General features: G+C 38.1%; 1 protein-coding gene across 1 annotated transcript in view; it reads right to left on the bottom strand.

The window, feature by feature from the left end:
• LOC138308658 (doublecortin domain-containing protein 2-like) overlaps positions 1 to 23,172 on the bottom strand; it is a 139,886-nt gene that overhangs the window by 50,617 nt on the left and 66,097 nt on the right. The window contains exon 2 of the mRNA XM_069249695.1: positions 11,142 to 11,202. Within this exon, the coding sequence (XP_069105796.1) occupies positions 11,142 to 11,202 (61 nt within the window). The remainder of the gene's footprint in view (positions 1 to 11,141; positions 11,203 to 23,172) is intronic.

Consider the following 23,172-nt stretch of genomic DNA (forward strand, 5'->3'; position numbering starts at 1 on the left):
GACACCTTTACAACTCAGTCACTTGGACCTAGAGATGGAGGGCTAGTAGTAGAATTTCAGACACCTTTACCATGATTCCACTGAAACCTAGAGATGGAGGGTTAGTGGTAGAATGTCAGACACCTTTACCATTCAGTCACTTGGACCTAGAGATGGAGGGCTGGTGGTAGAATGTCAGACACCTTAACCCCTCAGCCACTGAGACCTAGAGATGGAGGGCTAGTAGTAGAATGTCAGACACCTTTACCATTCAGTCACTTGGACCTAGAAATGGAGGGCTAGTAGTAGAATGTCAGACACCTTTACCATTCAGTCACTTGGACCTAGAGATGGAGGGCTGGTGGTAGAATGTCAGACACCTTAACCCCTCAGCCACTGAGACCTAGAGATGGAGGGCTAGTAGTAGAATTTCAGACACCTTTACCATGATGCCACTGAGACCTAGAGATGGAGGGTTAGTGGTAGAATGTCAGACACCTTAACCATTCAGCCACTGAGACCTAGAGATGGAGGGTTAGTGAAAGAATTTCAGACACCTTTACCATGATGCCACTGAGACCTAGAGATGGAGGGTTAGTGGTAGAATGTCAGACACCTTAACCATTCAGCCACTGGGACGTAGAGATGTCAGACACCTTAACCATTCAGCCACTGGGACGTAGAGATGGAGGACTAGTGGTAGAATGTCAGACACCTTAACCACTCAGCCACTTGGACCTAGAGATGGAGGACTAGTGGTAAAATGTCAGACACCTTAATCACTCAGCCACTTGGACCTAGAGATGGGGGCTAGTGGTAGAATGTCAGACATCTTAACCCCTCAGCCACTGAGACCTAGAGATGGGGGCTAGTAGTAGAATGTCAGACACCTTTAACCATTCAGCCACTGGGACCTAGAGATGGAGGATTAGTGTTAGAATGTTAGACACCCTTACCATTCAGCCACTGAGACCTAGAGATGGAGGACTCTAAATGGTAAAATGCCATACACCTTTAGTGGTAAAATTCAGATATCTTAACTATTCAGTTATCAAACCTTGAAGGGAGCTAGTGGTAAAATGTCAAGACACTGTAACCATTCAGTTATCAAACCCTGTGTTAGTGAGCAAGTAGTAAAATGTCAGACACCTTAACGTCTCACCCACAACTGCCAAGAGGTGGAGGGCTAGTGTTAGAATGTCAGACACATTAACCACTCGGTTATGGAGCCATGAGGTGAAGGGCTTGTAGTAAAAAATCAGACATTTTAACCATTCATTATCAAACCTTAAAACGGTAAAGTGTCAACCATCAGGATAGTTGTTTACTGAACTCCTGTATTGTTCAGAAGCTACAGCAAGTCAATTTTCTAAATGACTGCCAAGTATCATTGTATGATGGTGTCTGAGACCTATAGTTGTATACATTCTACCCCTATATACAAACAGGTGTACTACAAACACACTATTCTACTATATTATTAAACATATTGTACGAACAAACTGAAGGTTTATGAATTGAGCATTCACGACGGACCCCCTCGGACAAAGCTTGCATTAAACATACAAGCATTTCAAAGCTTTAGCGGAATCTCTGTGTACCGTTAAGACTTATTAAAACTCTATACATTTAAGGACCTAGTGTTTGGCCTGTCTCCAATATCTACTCTTAACAAACATGGAGCCACATACTGGAACGTTCCTCACTGATCCATCGGACAGGAACAACCCAAGGCCATGAATAGTTAAACCATCCTCACAGATATAGACTAGGTATAGATAATGTAGAATGACGGTGAATTATCCAGAATAAATACCTGTTCACCCCTAAAATATAATAATGGACTGTTCCACTTATTGAGATAGAAGAGTTCAAATGTGTCTTTACAGGTTGGTTTTCAGTTAAAAGACAATGATCATTAGGAATACATGAAATTTAAATAAAAGACTAACAACAAGACAATACAGTAATTGATTATGTAGACACTTTTCATTATTGTTTCTTATTAACTTAATTTAAATGAAATACGTCCATTAGAAGTAGTATTGATAATTTGCTTTTTAAATTGACGTTATTTTTAGTCCCAGTGTTCTATGAAATAAAAAGCATGACACTAAACATTGAAACAACCCTGACTGTATTTTAATCTAGACAGAATTTAAAAGATAAACATTAAGATCTAATCCAGAAGAAATCATACCATTCTTTACCTCTGTATAGTAAAGAACCTCTGGAAACCAAAACTTATTAGGTTATAATCAGGGTACCATGAATTTGTTGTAAGCATATTCGTGATAAAACTGTTCTACTGTATTTTGTATTACAGTATCACATGAAATATCCATTTTGTTAGTTTTTGTGACTGCTGTTTCAACTACAAAAAGTTTAAAATCAACAAACTTTGGTATATATAAACATTGATGTCACCTTTTTTTAACTTCATTGAGTTATGAAAGAAATTCTTTTGTGTGAATCCGCGTCGAGTGAATCACTATCACATTTGTCAACCATGAATATTCCTACACACAAAATAATTTCGAAGCTCAATACCACGAAAGACAGTTTCCACAAATATTTCATATAATCAGTCTACAAAAACGAAAATCTGTTTGAGACATCTGTATTTAAGTTACCATACATCAACATTCAACTACACCTGTATTTCATAGCATTTTCACTTTTTAAGCCTCAATATTTCATGTTTTCGTTGACTCGCACTTCATATTCAGCTTTTAGCAATCAAATGCATCATTTGCATATTTTGTTGAGTATATTTTAATTTACCTGCGAGTTGTACCAGTGTTTTATGTAAACATGACAGTGATAGATATAATTTAAAATACTGTATAGAATTATCACAAACTTGACACATTGGTATGTTGTGAACCGAGACTAAAACCAACTGTAAAAGACACTTGATTAAGACATTACAAAACTTTAAGATAAAACACTTTTATCTAATCTTAAAGAATAGTGTAATTGACACTTATGAAAAACACTTAAGGTATTTATACCTATATATATACACATACAATGTATACCACCTGTATACAAATTTATATAGAAGGATTCAAGTATGAATCAGACACCTAAAAAGACACATGTACAAATTACTTCAATAAATAGAAGTACAGTTTATGTCTATACAATACATCTAGGTACATCTATATGTGGCATGGGTTGTGTCTAAAGATACCTATCTTGAAGACATCTGTATTTAACACACCTGTACTTAAGGCCCCTGTATCTAAGATATCTGTAACTAACACACCTGTACCTAAGATATCTGTATTTAACACACCTGTACCTAAGACCCCTGTATATAAGACATCTGTATTTACACACCTGTATCTAAGACTCATGTATCTAAGACATCTGTATTTAACACACCTGTATCTAAGACTCCTGTACCTAAGATATCTGTATTTAACACACCTGTACCTAAGAACCCTGTATATAAGACATCTGTATTTACACACCTGTATCTAAGACTCATGTATCTAAGACATCTGTATTTAACACACCTGTATCTAAGACTCCTGTATCTAAGACATCTGTATTTAACACACCTGTACCTAAGACCCCTGTATCTAAGACATCTGTATTTAACACACCTGTACCTAAGACCCCTGTATATAAGACATCTGTATTTACACACCTGTATCTAAGACCCCTGTATCTAAGACATCTGTATTTACACACCTGTATCTAAGACTCCTGTATCTAAGACATCTGTATTTACACACCTGTATCTAAGACTCCTGTATCTAAGACATCTGTATTTAACATACCTGTATCTAAGACTCCTGTATCTAAGACATCTGTATTTAACACACCTGTAGCTAAGACCCCTGTATCTAAGACATCTGTATTTAACACACCTGTACCTAAGACCCCTGTATCTAAGACATCTGTATTTAACACACCTGTACCTAAGACCCCTGTATCTAAGACATCTGTATTTAACACACCTGTACCTAAGACCCCTGTATCTAAGACATCTGTATTTACACACCTGTACCTAAGACCCCTGTATCTAAGACATCTGTATTTAACAAACCTATACCTAAAGCCCCTGTATCTAAGACATCTGAATTTAAAACACCTGTACCTAAGACACCTGTATCTAAAACATCTGTATTTAACACACCTGTACCTAAGACCCCTGTATCTAAGACATCTGTATTTAACAAACCTATACCTAAAGCCCCTGTATCTAAGACATCTGAATTTAACACACCTGTACCTAAGACCCATGGGTATCTAAGACATCTGTATTTAACACACCTGTACCTAAGACCCATGGTGTATCTAAGACATCTGAATTTAACATACTCAGTGTATCTAAGACATTTTTTAAGATATTTATATCCAAGAAACATATATCTATGACATACATTTAAGACATGGATCTAAGATACCTGTATCTTAACTCATGTTATGTGTATTTTAGGCACCAATGTATTTACGATAAGCCATATTATGTGTATCTAGGACATTTTATTTTAAGACACTTGAACCTAAAACTTGTGTATAACCTCAGATAGAGCTGTTATCATATATCGGCATCGCGATATATCACGATTGTAGAGAAGAGACGACGATATCGTTAAAAAAACTTACATCTACGATATCGTCGTCAGCCGTAACCCATCATGTGTTAGTTGGAAAGGAAACAAAAACATTGCACTGTCGGACACGGACAGAATCTGATTGACTTGTAAACAAACATCTAATTAAAAGTATCACAAATAAACGTTTGTTTTGATTAGGGTTGTTACGAGTACCCGGTTACGGGTCGGGTTGGGGATGTAACCGGGTCAAAAAATGTGTACCCGGGTACCCGTCAAAATAGGACAATTCGTCTGGATGTACGTAAACAAGTCTAGAACTTATATTAAAAGTATTACAAAATCCAACTAACTTGTATTTGTTTTCACTCACCAAGGATGAAACCTTATCTTTTCAATACATTTTAATTCTCATTACCGTCTTTCGATGCGAGAACAATCTACTTCACGGACATGTGCACTTAAATAGGTCACACTATAGTCATATCAGATAACACAAGAGACCGTCCGAATGTAGTACTTCCTGTTGCGCATGTGCAAAAACGTTTCCTCTGGGACTTGTATACAGACACGCTGGCTAGACTGACACTTTACGGCAGCTCATTAGCAATTATGAAAGTCAAATAGAAATGAAGTAGACACTTAACGACTGAAACTATCTTTACTGAACTCACATATGATTTCATCGAATCTCCGTCGATCAACCAATCTTTCCAAACAACAAACACAACGTAACCCAATTTGTTACAAAAGCAGTAGATCTGTGTCGAGTACCCGGGTATGGGTCGGGTACTAAAATTCGGGTACCCAGGGACAAAATTTAGTACCCGTGACATCCCTAGTTTTGATGAATATTTCACTTTATTTATTTACAAATTACACTCTATATTGTACTTTCATGATTGGTCCCCCAATCATGACTTATATTTCCATAAATTCCTTTTATATTTTACTCGGCAAAAATCGCGATATTATCGTGACGATATCGTCAAATTTTGACGATATCGCGATGCACATTTTCTCTACGATAACAGCTCTAACCTCAGACATCTTTATTTTAGACACTTGTACCTAAGACATGTGCATCTACGACATCTTCATTTTAGATACTTGTACCTAAGACATGTGCATCTACGACATCTTCATTTTAGATACTTGTATCTAAGACATGTGCATCTACGACATCTTTATTTTAGACACTTGTACCTACGACATGTGGATCTAAGACATCTTCATTTTAGATATTTGTACCTAAGACATGTGCATCTACGACATCTTCATTTTAGATACTTGTATCTAAGACATGTGCATCTAAGACATCTTTATTTTCGACACTTGTACCTAAGACATGTGCATCTAAGACATCTTCATTTTAGATACTTGTACCTAAGACATGTGCATCTAAGACATCTTTATTTTAGACACTTGTACCTAAGACATGTGCATCTAAGACATCTTTATTTTAGACACTTGTACCTAAGACATGTGCATCTAAGACATCTTCATTTTAGATACTTGTACCTAAGACATGTGCATCTAAGACATCTTTATTTTAGACACTTGTACCTAAGACATGTGCATCTAAGACATCTTTATTTAAGACACTTTACCTAAAACTTGTGCATCTAAGACATCTTTATTTTAGACACGTGTATGTAAGACATCTTTATTTCAGACACTTGTACCTCAAACATCTTTATTTTAGACACCTGTACATAAGACATGTATACAATCAATAACATCTAGTGTTATAAGACTTATCCCCAAGGGAATCATCAATTATACACTCAGACACTAATCCCCTGACCCTGTCTTTTGTGCAAATGGGTCAATAAGTAGATGGACTGGAGACACACCCCTCCAATTAGACTGACACACCAACTCCCAACTCCACCCCAACCCCCAACTCCACCTCCACCCCAACCCCCAACTCCACCCCACCCCAACCATCCAACTGGGACCATTTAACCAACAAGCATATCTATAGTAATACACTGAAACACAAATCCTCAACCCTAGTCTTTCGTTCAATGGAGTCAATATAGATGTATCTGAGCCATCCACCCCACCCACCCCCCTTTCTCAACCACCATCACATTCCAAAGTGTGACTTGACCCTGAGGCTACCCTACCTCTAACCCCCCCCCCCCCCCCCCAACCACACATTCCTGATGAGTGACTTGGGGTATCGTTGACCCTGGGGCTATCCTGTCTTTACCCCCCACACACACATTCCAGATGTGACTTAGGGTATCCTTGAACATGGGGATATCCTGCCTCGACTACCCCCCCCCACACACACACACATTCCTGATGTGTGACTTAGGGTATCCTTGAGCCTGGTTATATCCTACCTCGACTACCCCCCCCCCCACCACATTCCTGATGTGTGACTTAGGGTATCCTTGACCCTGGCGATATCCTGCCTCTACTACCCCCCATCCCCCACCACATATTCCTGATATGTGACTTAGGATATCCTTGACCGGGTGTATCTCTGAACGCCAACATTTTGGATTTACCTGTGGGGTAGTTTGTTGTGACAGTGGTTATAGTCTTTTTCCTAAAAGCAGTCCCAATGCCAACAGGTAAATTTACCTGTAAAAGTTACCTGTGTTGATACTTATCTAAATGTATATTGATTAATTTTTACTTCAATAAGTGTTCAGATTTAATATCAGATACAAATATACATAATATATGTTTCTGGTAATATCTATGAAAATATAACAATAGAATCTATGAATGAAATTGAATTAAATTCGCAATGATTTTATTTCAAGAATTTTAAAGATTTCCTTGATATATCTAAAATCTCTGGTATCAATCTCATTAGATTTTCAATAGATTGATACTAAAATCAAGCAAAATTCATTGAAACTTATTTCACATGGAAGTAACTTTCCCATTCAGTAATATCAAAGAAAAAAATCCAAAAAGGAATTATCCTATTTCAACTTAGTTTTACACCAATTCGATTAAAAGTTTGAAATAATATAAGCCTTTTGCTAGTTGAAACGTGATATTTTTCAACAAGGTCTTCCATATATGTCTGTTAAGTGACCTTATATAATATAAAGTACATGTAACATCTGCGTTAATTACCTACCAAAGAGTAAGGGAATTTATGTCAAATATGATTTCAAAACTTTAAAATGTATTACTTATACTTGACTGACCTTTTTAAGTTAACAGAACATACAATATATTTTGAAAGTTGCATTAGGATGAATAATTTATCATAATTATATAATTTTCCTGCTTTCTTATCCTAAGATGGTATTGTCTAGATCAGCGTGATGTTACATTATAATGTAAATGTATGTCATTATAGCATAAGAGCACCCAATAATTAAAACTGTTGTCGGTTAACAGTGAAGTAATATTATATATTTTTGTGCATGTTAGAAATAATTTTATAAATTTCTTTCCTATGGTTGATTTTCGGTCAAACATTGTTGCTAGATACAAATCGGTATATGTACTGTAATCTTTAAATAGCAAAAAATAAGAAAACTGTTAATTTGGTATTCTGAGCACTAAAAGTTTGCAACATTTTGAGAATTGCAAGACCTACAACATTTCGACTTGAAATAATTTTGCCAGTATTGCAACATTATATTAACATCAGTAATGTGTATTAAAATGAATATGGTTAAGACCCTAAGTAACAGTCTTCAATTTCATTTCATTTGGTATTTTCATTAAGTTACTTCTAAAAATATTTTGTATCTAAAATACATATAGCAATGATATATTATTACCAATGTTTATAAAACATCATATATGTGTGTTTGTGTCGGCTTTAAAAGATTATCAACTGAAACTATAATAAACAGGTCAAAAATTTCCAACAAAATTAATTTAAACTTTTATGATATTGTTTTTCTCCACTCATTTTCAAACCAAATACTTAAAGGTGTATGTCTCTGCGATAAAAGAAATCAACTATGCACGGTCACAAGAAATGAAAGTTGGCTAAGAATGTAGCCCTGGAGAACTCCTATGTCAATACAGAATACTATTACATTAGAATATTCATTGATCAAGAAACCTGTTTTTCTGATAAAATTGAGATATGGTTTTTGTAAAAAAAATATTTCACCTGGAACTTAAAATGCATTGTTCTTAATAATCCGCATGTAGCTCCTTATTGATTCTTAGCATTTGCAATGTTTATGATTTTATGTATATTAAAGCACGATTATCTTTAATTAATAGTTTACATTGTATATTGTACCACAGAATATATTGAAGGAATTATTTTCCAAAATCCACAAATGTTACCTATATCCGTTATCGGGAGGTCCAGTCAGAGGTATTACAACCGATAACAAGTTCCAGCCCCTAGACCTTACGTCTCGCGATGCGACAGCGGTGTCTGGACCATCAGACCCGTCTGACAATACCGGAAGATCTCAGAGAGATAGCGATGATGTCACACCACAACAGCACGCTACTACGTCATCTATGCAGAGCTCGGATCCTGAACTTGACGAAACCCACGTTAAACAAGGTTTACAGGAGGGTAATACCTCATTAACTATATGTAGCTGGAATGTCCAGCGCAATTTAAGACTTAAGCTGGAAAATATAGACTTTTGTAATGTATTTAACAACACAGATATTGTGTTTTTGTCAGAATGTTGGTTAGATAATGACTCCAACCTTGTAATAGATGGTTTTGAATTTTGTAAGCCAGTCATTAGAGCAAAGTGTAAAGGTGGAGGTATCGTTTGCTTATTCAAAGCATGGCTTTGTCCGTCGTGTCAGTAGAAATGATAGAATTAGATAGTATTATGTGGATCAGAATAGATGGCTCTCTCTTTGATGATAAGAAAGATGTTTATGTGGCTTTTACCTATATTCCACCAGAGAGATCTATTTCCTATGGTTCCTATGATGAAGATATATTCCAGGTGTTAGAGAATGGGGTTGGTCATTATAGTGAGAAAGGTCATGTTTTTGTTATTGGTGACTTGAACAGTCGGACTGGAGTAGAACCAGATTTTATAACATTCGACAATATGTATATGCACAATAACATAGATAAGTATTAACGACGCATAGTTATATCTTATAACGTAGAACAGAACTGTCCCCTGAACGTAAAATCGAAGATATACAGACTTAATATCGTCATTGGACGTAGTCTTATATGAACTCTAATGTAAATCTACCGGTTTAAAGATTGTCAATGGTCGTTTATCAGGAATAAAAGGAGATAGAAATGGTATAGATCACGTTTTTATAACTTACACATCGGTACAAGTGTAATTGAATATGTGCTTGCTGATATAATGTGGCTTTGTCGAAATGGTTACCAGTTTTAGTGTAGGCCTGCTTTAATGAATTCTCAGATCATGCACATATATATGCTACCCTGAATTGTCAAAAGACAATTAAGTGATAAAATGTAATTGTTGCTCAGTATGATATTAATGACATCCTGTCATGAATGTTAGTTGGTCTTCAATGAGGCCAAAGAGAATGATCGTATTTTTAGAAAACTTGCATATAAATTGAGAGATCTCTGTAGATCAGCTAAGTAATACTAAGGAAAGTATCGACGATTGTTTGGATAATTTTGTTAAATGTACACGTTCTTTGTTTGATCAGTTTTGCTTACGTCGACGAGAAATAGTAAACTGTACTTGTTCTTGTCATTGTTTAAAGTCTACTAAGAAAGTACCTGATAAACCATGGTTTGATGATAATTGTAGGCGGTTATACTCTAATTATAAATCTGCTCTGACTATTTTTAGGTCATCCTGACCCTTGGGTCAGGATGACCTATAGTCGTCATGTTTCGTCCGTCGTGCGCCGTCCGCCGTCCGCCGTGCGCCGTCCGCCGTCCGCCGTGCGTTAACTTTTCACATTTTTGAACTTCTTCTCAAGTTTGACCAGTGGGATTGAGCTGAAACTTACCTGAAATGATCCTGAGATGGTCCCGACAAAGTGTTGTTATTTTTCGGGTTGATCCGAAATCCAAGATGGCCGCCACACTTGACCCTGGGGCTACCCTACCTCTAACCCCCCCCCCCCCCAACCACACATTCCTGATGAGTGACTTGGGGTATCGTTGACCCTGGGGCTATCCTGTCTTTACCCCCCACACACACATTCCAGATGTGACTTAGGGTATCCTTGAACATGGGGATATCCTGCCTCGACTCCCCCTCGACCCCCCCCCCCCACACACACACACACATTCCTGATGTGTGACTTAGGGTATCCTTGAGCCTGGTTATATCCTACCTCGACTACCCCCCCCCCCCCACCACATTCCTGATGTGTGACTTAGGGTATCCTTGACCCTGGCGATATCCTGCCTCTACTACCCCCATCCCCCACCACATATTCCTGATATGTGACTTAGGATATCCTTGACCCTGGGGCTATCCTGCCTCTACCCCCCCCCCCCCCACCCCTGCCTCTACCTCCCCCCCCCCTCCCTGTCTCTATCTTTGGGTGAGACGCTACCTCAGATTCCTATGGTCCTGAAATGTTTACTTAATTACATTTGACATAATTACAAAACCTTTTTTAACAAGAAGTTTCTAAACATTAAATATGTGTGATCATACTCACATTGTTCCGACTCATCCGTGGCCCCTTACGTGGGGTTTTCTGTGGTGAGATATTTTGATAACTGTAAAGAAATAAAGACAGATCGTTAAAAACATTGCAAAGTCAAATTCAACATTTTGATAATATTGTACAGCCAGTTAATAATTTAGAGACATGAACTTCAAAACTGTCACCAAGGTGGCAGACTCATAACCCAAACCCCCTCCCTCCGTTCTGGCTAATTAAGCCTTTTAATTAGTAACACCGTATTCAACCCAATAAGCGCCCAAGTCCCTGTAAGTGCCCTTCCCCTTTTTGAGACCTCAATTTCAATTGTCTACGCATAAATAAAGACCAAAACTACAAAAAACTGTCTGGATTTATATAATTTCGTCTTATTAGCACCTTTTCATTTTGTTAATTTTTCAAACACCCTGGGCAGTTATGGGGGCGAATACGGTAAGTCCATTAATAGGGAACATTGCATAACCCTATATAGTTTACTCAACTCCCCTTTATGTCAGGATTCTGTGTACCAAATCTTATCGAAATCTGTCAGGTAGTTTAGGAGGAATTCGTGGAACAAAGTTGTGTCTACAGACAGACGGACAACCTGATTCCAGTATACGCCCCCCCCCCCCCCCCAAACTTTGTTTGGGGGATATATGTAACAACATTTTAAGAATCATTGCCATAGTGATATACTACAATATAAAGCGAAACAATCTACATTGTAACGACCTGAAAACACAAATCTATAAAAGCTATTAAAAACAATGTAAAGAGTATTTACCACCGACGATTACAATCAAATATTTATTTGACAGTATTGATGATTATAAATACCAGGCAGTAAAAAAACAACCTGTACAGTGGTTGCTGTAAAAATAGCAAAGAGCTTCCTGTCTTTTGTCAATAGAAGGCAACAATGTATTATTGATATAAACTTAAAATGCTTATATTACCATATTCACCATAATTAACGCCCCCTCCCCCTGTAACTGCCCCTCCCCTCCTCTGGAGAAGGACTTAAAGTTATATATATATACACACCCACCCCTCACCCTACCCCTACCCCCAAGGATTTAGCAATGCATCAAAACTTATGATGTCACAATATTAATAATGTGCTTCAAAGGAAAGAAAGTGTATGCACATTTACTATGACAGATTGATACATGAATATAGAAAAAGTTAGAATATGAATGACTGCTCAAAGTTTTTTTTCTGTCCACCTAATTTGTGCTTCTCTTTGTTAACTTTTTTGGGAGCTAATTACAGCAAATATTTTTTGAAAGGTTCTAGTTCAAATTTGGTTCGAATAAGCACCCCTCAATTTTTTAAATCTTGAAGTGCCTTAGACGCTAATTAAGTCTTATATGGTCAGTGTTCTAGCCCTCATGTGCTATATTCCTGATTAAAAATTGTCAATTTATTACACATACTTGGTTATAAAATGACAAGAATTCTACAAAAGTGGATGCATTGTCTGCTTTAACTCATTTAACCCTGAGATTTCACAATGGGCTTTTCTAGTCCTTGATTTGGCTTACTATACAGTATCTTAATTAACAGTGACCTAGATCTTGACATGCTTTAAGCTGCACAGTGAAAATAGGTTACATGTATTTTATTTAGACCATATTATCTAGAACCTGTCATTGTGTGTAAATAACCATCCAAAACATCTGAAATGTTATAAATCTATACTCAATAATCTCATTACTATATAGGTTTCTCGGTGGCTAAGTTGATAAGATGTCCCGAAATATTACAACAAGCCCTCCACCTCCGGGTTACAAGTTTGAAACCCATGTGGGGCAGTTGCTATAGGTACTGACCAGTGACCAATGGTTGGTGTTTTTTTTACAGGTACTCTGGCTTTAGTCCACCTCTTAACCTGGCACATCCTAGTAAATGACCCTGGCTGTTGGATAGAACAACACCTACAGGGTCCAGGATCATGAAACAGACTTTAGTATAAAACAGTCTTAAATTTAGACTAAGCTAATCACAAATAATGTCACAAAATGTTACGTCATATCTGATTGGCTAAACTAATTAAAACTTAAGACTAAGACTGTATCATGATCCTGGGGCCAGGTATTTCTATGAAAATATTTTAATTAGGATTTTAAACTACAGAAACTAAACCAAACTATACTGTAACTCAATAAAATAATCATAACCTTGAATGTGTGGTCTGTCCTGAGCTATAGCTATAAGCCTAACAGTTCATGATTATCATCGTTAGCAAGACAGCTAGATCAATGGTTTATAGCCATTAAATGGACCGACAACACTTAAACATCTCCAACTGGACATGTCCATCATGAATAACAAATAACTTCCTAACGTCTCGATTAGCCGACATCAATAAACAATGACGACCAGCCACTGAGTGTAATGTCATCCTACACCATGTAATGATATAGATTCTACATGTTCATCTCGATCAATGACATCTCGATTCATTGAGGAACCTTATTAATACATATATGTGTTAATCTGAAGATAAATCAAATTTGAATTGTTGTGCATGCATTTTTTACAGATTTGAACATCTAACTGAAATACTGTATTTTACCTAATTAGCGCCCATGACACTAAAAAATTTTTTTTTTTAATTTCACCTGAAAAAACAAAAAACAAAAAAAAAACCTGGCTGTTTAAAGGGCGTTAAATTAATAAAACTAAAGTAAACCACTAAAAAAATGTGTATCCAATAAACCAACAGTATACAGAAGTCTTTTTTTAATCAAATTATTGTATCTATCATGTCTAAGGCATTTTGAGATGTGGTTTTGCTCATATATAATACATAATCTGTGCTCACTCTATGGATAGCATTTTTGACATTTTGCTAATGGAAGGCACTAATTGCTAAAATAAAAACAATCATTTTATCTTGTTTTCTTAGCCATATTTTATGGCTGATGAAAGGAAATGAATTTGTGATTTTTTTTTTTTCATTTTAAATACCTGAGCTATCAAATCCATATGATTCAAGATGGAATTCAAGTTCCTAAACATTTGTCATTCCAAGTGAAATTGAGAACCGTCCCACACTACTAGCAAAAAAATTATATGTCAACATCACATATTAATAATGAAGTCACAAGATTTCTTATCAATTTTTAAGACTTAAGATAGATATATCCAGGAAGGTGAAAAATGTCCTCTGAAAATACAATACAAATATGATGTTTTGTGTATTAGTTAAAAATCAACATTATCATAACAATACAATATAGTCTTTATTATAATGCACTATATCAATGAATAAGTCAGATTGGCAAATTCCCAGAGATAATTTTTTTTAACAACACAACAAGATTAGGTTGGCCATTCTTAACTATACTTTAGTTAAAACTCCTTAATTCTTCTGTTTTAAAGGGAAATAACTCAAAGAATGGTTAGCTTTATAAGTCTACGTCAACAAGTAACTTTTTAAATTCTTAGTTAATTTCATCATATTTTCAATCCTGCTGAACCCAATTATAACATAGTTGAACTTTTACAAAGACATTTTTTTCTGTTGTTTTCTTATATACTCAAATATGAACTTAATTAAGAATTGTCTTTGGTGTGAATGTCGAGGGTTATGTAAGCAGACAAAGTGTTGTACAGTACACAGAGGTATCAAGTGACCAGTAACAATAGGATTATATAGAAGAATTCCAGTTTATACCAGTACTTTTATGAAATACCATTAACCTTGTCATAAACAGAGCGATTGACTCTCGTTATGGACGTTTAATTCGAGATACAAGCACTTGTGTATAGGTATAAAATGGATTAGTTATTAATTGACAGAGGTCTTAGTAGGAATTAAACTTGGTCAGAGCCACCTACATATAGTCAGAACAACAAACAGTTCAACTTCATATCTTATATACTAGTTATGTTATACAGACATGGAGAATACTATATTTCAAATATCATTTTGATATGTACATGTAGGGCATCCAGTTGAACGTTGACTTTTAGCCACAAGGACTTGTAACATAGGTTGTGAGAAAGTCTGCTCATATACATGGGTACTATATATATACTATATAAAATGACCTTTTATATAGTATATAGTACCCATGTATACCAGCATGGTTTGAACACATGAATTCATATTATGTATGGTACTGTAATTGTTTTGACCATAATCATGTATCCATCCGTCTTTACAGTGAAACTTCTCACAACTAACTTGAGTGACAAATCAGTACATGTAAATGGTTGGAGAAAACACTAATTTTCAGCAATTTTCCATGCATGCTGTATACATATGCATATTCTCTGAGATAATTCTGAGTCCATCCCTCTGATTCATCATTTCTTGTCTTTTCCCAAAGGGGAAGCCAAATCATTACTCCTCCTTATTCCACTAGCCCCTTCATCATTTTGCTATTGTAACATTGTTAATTATGAATCTCTGACTTCAAAATTTATTGGGCTGACCTCCAGTGACCAATACACAGGTACGTCGTGGTAGAGCAGTCAGCGACTGTTCGGAGGGTGCTAGATTCAAATTCTGGTGCACCCTCAGAACCCCAGTGTCTAAACTCCACTATGCTCCGTATCAAGCTACCCAAAGTATCAGATCGTTGGCTGATAACATGGGTATTAACCGACAATGGCTCTGGTTTGGCCATACTTTTTTTGCAGGTCTTATAGGGGAGATTCTGTATTTGGATATTACAGAGTTATCTGCCTTTGCAGGTAGGTATCGATTGTGACATCATGTGTTTGGGAGCGTAACATCAAACTTTTTGGAGAAAACAACATGAATCGCGTTCACAAAATAATGATGTTACAATCAATACCTACCTGCAAGGGAGCTAAATCTGTAATATATACCCAACACTGAGTTGTGTGACGAATCTTCAGGATGATAGCGAATACTAAAAGAGGGAGGAGAGAGTGTAATGGTTCTGGATCAGGTCAATCAAGGGAGACCAGGTAACCATGGTCTCTGGCTAGTGTTAAGAGGTTCACCGGTTCAAACCTCTCTCTTACACATTATATTTTTATCAATGACTTGTTACTAAATATTTATCAATGGCCTGATCAGAATACATGTAGACACGTTAACACATATTATAATTTAGACTTACATTTAAGCCAATATAAAGGCACTAATTCATGTACCACATGATATCCAATAACGAATCTCTAGTGGTGATGGAACGTAACTCGTAATCTTCACGCTGAAATGACGTTAGCACAGGATATCATCTTTTAAAAGTCATTCCATCACCAATAGAAACGTTATCAGGTATCACATGATACGTGAATTATTGCCACGTGAATTATTGCCATTGTGTGTAGTTATGGGAAAAAAATACTTTACAATAAATAAATTTGATAAAAGATCTAATACAATTTAAATCATGAAATAAATAAAGTCTGGGTTTGACTTTTAGAGTATGTAATTTTCAAAAATTAGTAATGTTCATCAAATATTAAATTGAAAATCTTGGATTTCATCTATTATTGATGTCATGTGATGTCAGTTAGATTATGAACTCGATATAACATTATCTTTCCCTAAAGAGTCTAAGCCTATAAGATCTAGCTCACATGTAATGTATACAGTATATTTAATTTACATGTCAATCTGTATCAATTTTCAGAAAATAATAAACAGTAATATATTATTGTTATCAAGGCTAGATTCTAACCACAGACAATATCATTGAAGGTATCGAACAAATGTGTAAACATTTTAACACGTGTAAAATAGATCGATCTGATATCCTACCGATTTTCAACATCTCTATATTTTTCATCTCCAGCTGCAACAATTTCTCCTCCATCTACGAGTTGAGAAAGCTGATGAATCCGTCTCCCACTTTTCGAATATATTCGCCGAACACATCCCCTATTTAGACCTCCTTTCCTTGGAATTACATATGTAAGATGGTCCAAAAAATTATTTGTGGTCGGATAATATTTCGCATTTATGTAGGTATCACATCCAGCAAAGTTTGCGTTTCCATTTTGATACACCTTTACCCTCTTCGCCACTTGTAACTCCTGGTTGAGTAACGATTTCCTAGGAGTTCCTGCTTCCGACATTTTCCCCCCTTTAGACTCTCCCAAGGTTTCACTTATAAACCATATTAAAACACAATCCAAAGCATCACGTATCGAGTTAACACGACGTGAACTAGCGGAAGGTAGGGTATTGTGGGATATATTGTTTATATAAACGACGACCTTTGACCTTTACTCACCCTAGCGACCGCATGGTAGCGGTATCAATTTATGATCGATGAAAGGTGTTAATTGATCAATACAATCGATTGTTATAAAGCTACGAACTCCCAACCAAGTTAACTAAGAAAGGCGACTGAATGTTTCCTCATTTAAAGATTCTCTGTTAGACATTAGTTTTATTTGTTTTAGTGGATACGGGTAATACAAATTACGCAATGTCATATTAAGAAATATAACGAAAAGAATACATACACACACTATTAGATACTCTAATATGTTCTTTCAAAGCAATTGATTTTAATTGTTTTATTAAATAACTGAGATTATTAAATCAACTTATCATAAATTTATTTTATGAAAAATAAAGTTAATATTTTATGAAAATAAAGTTAATATAGAAGGTACAGGTCTTAAATTCAAGAAAAATTCATTCATGGCACCATTTATTGAAACAAACACCATTGAACTAAAGATCCCTGGGGTGTTGGGCACCATTATACTTTACAATATTAAGTCCCCAGTGATGGGAGATTACATCCCTGGGGTGTGGGGCACCATTATACTTTACAATAGTGATAAGTCCCCTGGGGTGTGATGGGAGATTACATCCCTGGGGTGTGGGGCACCATTATACTTTACAATATTAAGTCCCCAGTGATGGGAGATTACATCCCTGGGGTGTGGGGCACCATTATTTTTACAATGCTGAGTCCCCAGTGTTGGGCAGGGGGGGGAGGTTACATCCCTGGGGTGTGGGGCACCATTATTTTTACAATGCTGAGTCCCCAGTGTTGGGCGGGGGGAGGTTACATCCTGGGGTGTGGGGCACCATTATATTTTTACAATGTTGAGTCCCAAGTGTTGGGCGGGGGGAGGTTACATCCCTGGGGGTGTGGGGCACCATTTATTTTACAATGTTGAGTCCCCAGTGTTTGGGCGGGGGGAGGGTAGTTACATCCCTGGGGGTGTGGGGCACCATTATTTTTACAATGTTGAGACTCCAGTGTTGGGCGGGGGGAGGTTAAATCCCTGAGGGTGTGGGGTAACATTATTTTTACAATGCTGAGTCCCCAGTGTTGGGCCGGGGGAGGTTACATCCCTGGGGGTGTGGGGCACCATTATTTTTACAATGCTGAGTCCCCAGTGTTGGGCCGGGGGAGGTTACATCCCTGGGGGTGTGGGGTAACATTATTTTTACAATGCTGAGTCCCCAGTGTTGGGCCGGGGGAGGTTACATCCCTGGGGGTGTGGGGCACCATTATTTTTACAATGCTGAGTCCCCAGTGTTGGGTGGGAGGGAAGGGGAGGTTACATTCCTGGGGGTGTGGGGTACCATTATTTTTACAATGCTGAGTCCCCAGTGTTGGGCCGGGGGAGGTTACATCCCTGGGGGTGTGGGGTACCATTATTTTTACAATGCTGAGTCCCCAGTGTTGGGCCGGGGGAGGTTACATCCCTGGGGGTGTGGGGTACCATTATTTTTACAATGCTGAGTCCCCAGTGTTGGGCCGGGGGAGGTTACATCCCTGGGGGTGTGGGGTAACATTATTTTTACAATGCTGAGTCCCCAGTGTTGGGCCAGGGGGGAGGTTACATTCCTGGGGGTGTGGGGCACCATTATTTTTACAATGCTGAGTCCCCAGTGTTGGGCGGGGGGAGGTTACATTCCTGGGGGTGTGGGCACCATTATTTTTACAATGCTGAGGACTCCAGTGTTTGGGTGGTGTTGGGCAGGGGGAGGTTACATTCCTGGGGGTGTGGGGCACCATTATTTTTACAATGCTGAGACTCCAGTGTTGGGGGGGGGGGAGGTTACATCCTGGGGGTGTGGGACACCATTATTTTTTACAATGCTGAGTCCCCAGTGTTGGGCGGGGGAGGTTACATCCCTGGGGTGTGGGGCACCATTTTTTTACAATGCTGAGTCCCCAGTGTTGGGCCGGGGGAGGTTACATCCCTGGGGGTGTGGGGTACCATTATTTTTACAATGCTGAGTCCCCAGTGTTGGGCCGGGGGACGGTATTTACATCCCTGGGGGTGTGGGGGTACATTATTTTTACAATGCTGAGTCCTCAGTGTTGGGCCGGGGGAGGTTACATCCCTGGGGGTGTGGGGTCACCATTATTTTTACAATGCTGAGTCCCCAGTGTTTGGGCCGGGGGAGGTTACATCCTGGGGAGGTTACATCCCTGGGGGGGAGGTGGGGTAACCATTATTTTTACAATGCTGAGTCCCAGTGTTGGGCGGGGGAGGTTACATTCCTGGGGGTGTGGGTACCATTATTTTTACAATGCTGAGTCCCCAGTGTTTTGGGGGGGGGGAGGTTACATTCCTGGGGGTGTGGGGCACCATTATTTTTACAATGTTGAAACTCCAGTGTTTGGGCGGGGGAGGTTACATCCCTGGGGGTGTGGGGCACCATTTATTTTTACAATGTTTGAAACACCTGTGTTTTGGGGGGGGAGGGCAGGTTACATCCCTGGGGGTGTGGGGCACCATTTTTTTTACAATGTTGAGACTCCAGTGTTTGGGCAGGAGGGGAGGGCAGGTTACGTCCCTGGGGGTGTGGGCACCATTAATATTTTTACAATGGAGACCATATTTTTACAATGTTGATCCCGGGGTGTTGGGTATCCATTATTTTACAGTGTTTGGGATCGCCCAGTGTTGGGCCGGGGGAAGGTTACATCCCTGGGGGTGTGGGGCACCATTATTTTACAATGTTGAAACTCCAGTGTTTGGGAGGGGGAGGGCAGGTTACATCCCTGGGGGTGTGGGGCACCATATTTTTACAATGTTGAGACTCCAGTGTTTGGGTGGGAGGGAAGGGCAGGTTACATCCCTGAGGGTGTGGGGCACCATTACTTTTTACACTGTCGAGTCCCTTTTACCTTAGATGTAGTCATAGTATGCACTTTGACTTCTCAAACTAGTCCTTATGTTGCCCCTGCAATAATACTGATCATTCAGCTTCTGGTTTGACCTCATCCTGATCAAAATTTGATTTAGCCTCATAACAGAATATTTTGCTTACACTCAGGTAATGCTAGAATATTATAAATTAAATTCTTCATCTTAAGAAGAGTTCAGAATGTCTTACAGAGAGTGTAATATTTCCTTACTAAAACGTTTAGGATCCAGACTGTGGATAACAATCGTGGGCCCCATTTACCTGTCAGGTACATGTAAAGTTAATGGCCTCGTTCAGGTATGATATATATCTACCGCTACTTTTGCCAACACTTCTGAAAGCTCTGTAAGATACGGATAATTTATCACTCCATTTAAAAATCATTTTTTTAACCATCATTGAATAAGGACATTGATGATATGCTCGTGAGTTGTTTACATAATAATACCAGTCAGAATGTTGTGTACATATTGACTTTCTCGTTGAACCTCTTATCACAGGCGGGGAATCTTCATATGAATTATGCACGCATATTTCATCGAAAAACTTAAATGTACTGAAGGAGAAGACATATTGGTTCTAGGGGGACTGACACTGCCAGTTTAAATGTTAAGAGCTGTAAATTAAATACATATACATCTTGAAGAACTCAGATTTATACAAGTAGTTAATGATAGACATAAAAAGCCAATAGCTCTGGAACTATTCAGAATGGTAACATAATTGGCAACATTAGTCAGAATTACTTCTGATAATTTACTAATGGTACGTCAAAAACAAAAATGTCGATCATCAACATGATATATCAACACAAAAAATTGTTGGCACCTTGGGTCTACAGTTGTAAGGGGCCGCAGTGGCCGAGTGGTTAATGTCTCGACTTATTACCATGTCTCGACTTATTACCATAAGCTTCTAACTTCGAATCCCAAATGAGGCAGTTGTCAGGTACTAACCGCTGGTTGGTTGTTATTCACGGGGTACTCCGGCTTTCCCCAACCAACAAGCCTGGCACTTCTTAACATGACCTTGGCTGTTAATAGAAAAACAAATAATCCCAAACCCAGCTGGTGTCATTGGTATACAGTCGTACTAATGGTATACAGTCATACCAATGGTATACAGTGAACCATTGTGTCTGTGTACAGTTGGTAACCATTGATGCACCATTTTGTCTGTGTACAGTTGGTACCATTGATGAACCATTGTGTCTGTATACAGTTGGTACCATTGATGAACCATTGTGTCTAGTGTACAGTTGGAACCATTGATGAACCTTTGTGTCTAGTGTACTGTTGATACCATTGATGAACCATTGTGTCTGTATACAGTTGGTACCATTGATGAACCATTGTGTCTAGTGTACAGTTGGTACCATTGATGAACCATTGTGTCTGTATACAGTTGGTACCATTGATGAACCATTGTGTCTAGTGTACAGTTGGAACCATTGATGATACCATTGATGAACCATTGTGTCTAGTGTACAGTTGGTACCATTGATGAACCATTGTGTCTAGTGTACAGTTGGTACCATTGATGAACCATTGTGTCTAGTGTACAGTTGGTACCATTGATGAACCATTGTGTCTAGTGTACAGTTGGTACCATTGATGAACCATTTGTGTCTGTGTAGTGTACAGTTGGTACCATTGATGAACCATTGTGTCTAGTGTACAGTTGGTACCATTGATGAACCATTGTGTCTAGTGTACAGTTTGGTTACCATTGATGAACCTTTGTGTTCAGTTACAGTTTGGTACCATTGATGAACCATTGTGTCCTAGTGTACAGTTGGTACCATTGATACCATTGTGTCTAGTGTACAGTTGGTACCATTGATGAACCATTGTGTCTAGTGTACAGTTGGTACCATTGATGAACCATTGTGTCTAGTGTACAGTTGGTACCATTGATGAACCATTGTGTCTAGTGTACAGTTGGTACCATTGATGAACCATTGTGTCTAGTGTACAGTTGGTACCATTGATGAACCATTGTGTCTAGTGTACAGTTGGTACCATTGATGAACCATTGTGTCTAGTGTACAGTTGGTACCATTGATGAACCATTGTGTCTAGTGTACAGTTGGTACCATTGATGAACCATTGTGTCTAGTGTACAGTTGGTACCATTGATGAACCATTGTGTCTAGTGTACAGTTGGTACCATTGATGAACCATTGTGTCTAGTGTACAGTTGGTACCATTGATGAACCATTGTGTCTAGTGTACAGTTGGTACCATTGATGAACCATTGTGTCTAGTGTACAGTTGGTACCATTGATGAACCATTGTGTCTAGTGTACAGTTGGTACCAGTATAGGTTTGATGAACCATTGTGTCTAGTGTACAGTTGGTAACCATTTGATGAACCATGATGAACCATTTGTGTCTTGTGTACAGTTGGTACAGTTGGTACCATTGATGAATCTTTGTGTCTAGTGTACAGTTTGGTACCATGATGAACCTATTGTGTTTGTGTCTAGTGTACAGTTTGGTACCATTGATGTTTGTGTCATTTGTGTACTAGTGTACAGTTAGTACCCCATGTTGATGAACCATTGTGTCTAGTGTACAGTTGGTACCATTGATGAACCTTTGTGTCTAGTGTACAGTTGGAACCATTGATGAACCATTGTGTCTAGTGTACAGTTGGTACCATTGATGAACCATTGTGTCTAGTGTACAGTTGGTACCATTGATGAACCATTGTGTCTAGTGTTACAGTTGGTACCATTGATGAACATTGATGCGCCATTGTGTCTAGTGTACAGTTGGTACCATTGATGAACCATTGTGTCTGTGTACAAGTGGTTGTACCATTGATGAACCATTGTTGAACCTTTGTGTTGTGTCTACCAGTGATACAGTTGGTACCATTTGATGAACCTTTGTGTCTAGTGTACAGGTTGGTACCACCATT

Source organism: Argopecten irradians, chromosome 15, assembly GCF_041381155.1.
Source record: "Argopecten irradians isolate NY chromosome 15, Ai_NY, whole genome shotgun sequence".
In the NCBI taxonomy this organism is placed as follows: Eukaryota; Metazoa; Mollusca; class Bivalvia; order Pectinida; family Pectinidae; genus Argopecten; species Argopecten irradians.